The sequence below is a fragment of the Aplysia californica genome, unplaced genomic scaffold, assembly GCF_000002075.1.
Source record: "Aplysia californica isolate F4 #8 unplaced genomic scaffold, AplCal3.0 scaffold00033, whole genome shotgun sequence".
In the NCBI taxonomy this organism is placed as follows: domain Eukaryota; kingdom Metazoa; phylum Mollusca; class Gastropoda; order Aplysiida; family Aplysiidae; genus Aplysia; species Aplysia californica.
The window spans coordinates 1032821-1034585 of NW_004797303.1; the positions used below are offsets into that span (position 1 = coordinate 1032821).

General features: G+C 37.7%; 1 protein-coding gene across 1 annotated transcript in view; it reads right to left on the reverse strand.

Moving 5' to 3' along the window:
- Positions 1-240: 240 nt before the first annotated feature.
- LOC101848265 (chymotrypsin A) overlaps positions 241-1765 on the reverse strand; it is a 12278-nt gene continuing 10753 nt past the window's right edge. The window contains exon 7 of the mRNA XM_005091650.3: positions 241-1010. Within this exon, the coding sequence (XP_005091707.1) occupies positions 867-1010 (144 nt within the window). The 3' untranslated portion in view covers positions 241-866. The remainder of the gene's footprint in view (positions 1011-1765) is intronic.

The window sequence follows — 1765 nt, forward strand, 5'->3', positions numbered from 1 at the left end:
ATGACGCAATTGTTACGACATTTTGTGGTAATGTGTACTGGTACGTAATGTAATAAAAGGGGACACAAGCAAAAATTGGGTTGTTTTTCAAATCCACATTATACTGCAGAATTATTTAGCAGAATAATCTAAAATGAACATCTGTCAAATTCCTTTTGAATGAGGAATATTGTGTTCCCATTTAAAGACGAAAGCTTCAGTGTGGAGGAAAATATTTACGAAAAACCTTTTTTGGGATCACCCCGTATTTTTATTCTTATAATATTATTTTAAAACTTCTTTCTGTATTATTGTATTGTCCTTTATAGCATTTTTAATGCATAGTTTTCTTTGAACTCGTATTGCTTGATTTGTTTTTACTTTTGTTTTTGTTTCTGCCTCTGCTTTTGTAAATGGCTTTCGTCGTCCTTTTGTAGTTTTTTGTTTAAATGTGGGTGGTTTGTGGGTGCTCTGGTGTAGTTTGCTCCTCAATTCCTATAACTTGTTGTGTCGCAACTGCCGTAAAACTCTTACAAAAGCTGAAAAAGAAATAAACTTTGTGTTTATGTTTTTGTTTCTGTTTCTGTTTTGTTTTTCTTCCAACGTGCTTAAAACAACTGCGCATAAATCTAAAATTTGAGTTGAGCAATCTGCTTGAAGACTCCGGGGATAACAGACGTACAGCCACCGCTTCCCCACGGAAGAGAGAGAGAGAGAGAGAGAGAGAGAGAGAGAGAGAGAGAGAGAGAGAGAAGAAGAGGAATTGATAGAGAGTGGTTATATGTATATTATGTGTGTATGAGTGTGCTCACGCACGCGCCTTCCGTAATCTCGTGTTTTACTTTAGTTCTTGTTTAGGTTTTGCTTTTTTTTTTCTTTCACCGCGCTTAAAACAACCGCGCATAAATCCAGAATCTGAGTCGAGCAATGCGCGTGAAGACTCCGGGAGTGCCAGGTGTACAGTCTCCGTTACCCCACGACACTAGGCCGGCCAGTCGGCCGCTACACACCAGAGGACCTCCGCTGTCTCCCTGGGAAAGAGACAAAGAGAAACACACGTCTTTTACGGATTCAGCACTGGCTTTCTGTTGAGAAAAGAATTAGATATATGTACAAGTTGGCCACTGTGTGACAAATCACTACCTTCAAATTACAAAGTTCTGTCTGACATTTTTGACTGTTTCGAGTTACTAAAACCATGAGGACAGAAACAAAATGTTCCATCTGATTTATCAAAATTGTAAGATAATTCGGATTCGCCATCATGATATTCAAATAATTCCTCTCGAAAAATCTTGAAATGTTGTGAAACTCAAGGGTTTTTTTAACGGCAAATTAAAAAACCCCACATAGGTACTAAGCAGATAAAAAACTTTGTAATTCTAGGGTAGCAAAATGCTTTAAGGATAATCCACCATCATTTTTTTTTATCAAAGTGTTTGAAACTTTGAATCCTAACTCGCAGTTTGAGTTCATCATCAGCTGACAAAAAGAAATTTCTTTTAGCATCTATGAAACCTAAAAAATTGGTTGAAAGGTCATTTGAATATCAAGGCCCAAAGGCCTGGCATGCTTTGCCCAGTAGTTTAAGTGAGGTCAAATCATTTAACTCCTTCAAATGTCAGAACGAGCAATTAAAATGTCTGTTTTTAAACGAAAGTGATACATAGTTCGAGAGATTTTCTTTTGGTCAGAACGCAGTGCACTGATTCTATGTTATTGTTGGATTGCAAAGCGCTCAGACCCCGTGTACTCTCTCTCTCTCTCTCTCTCTCTCTCTCTCTCT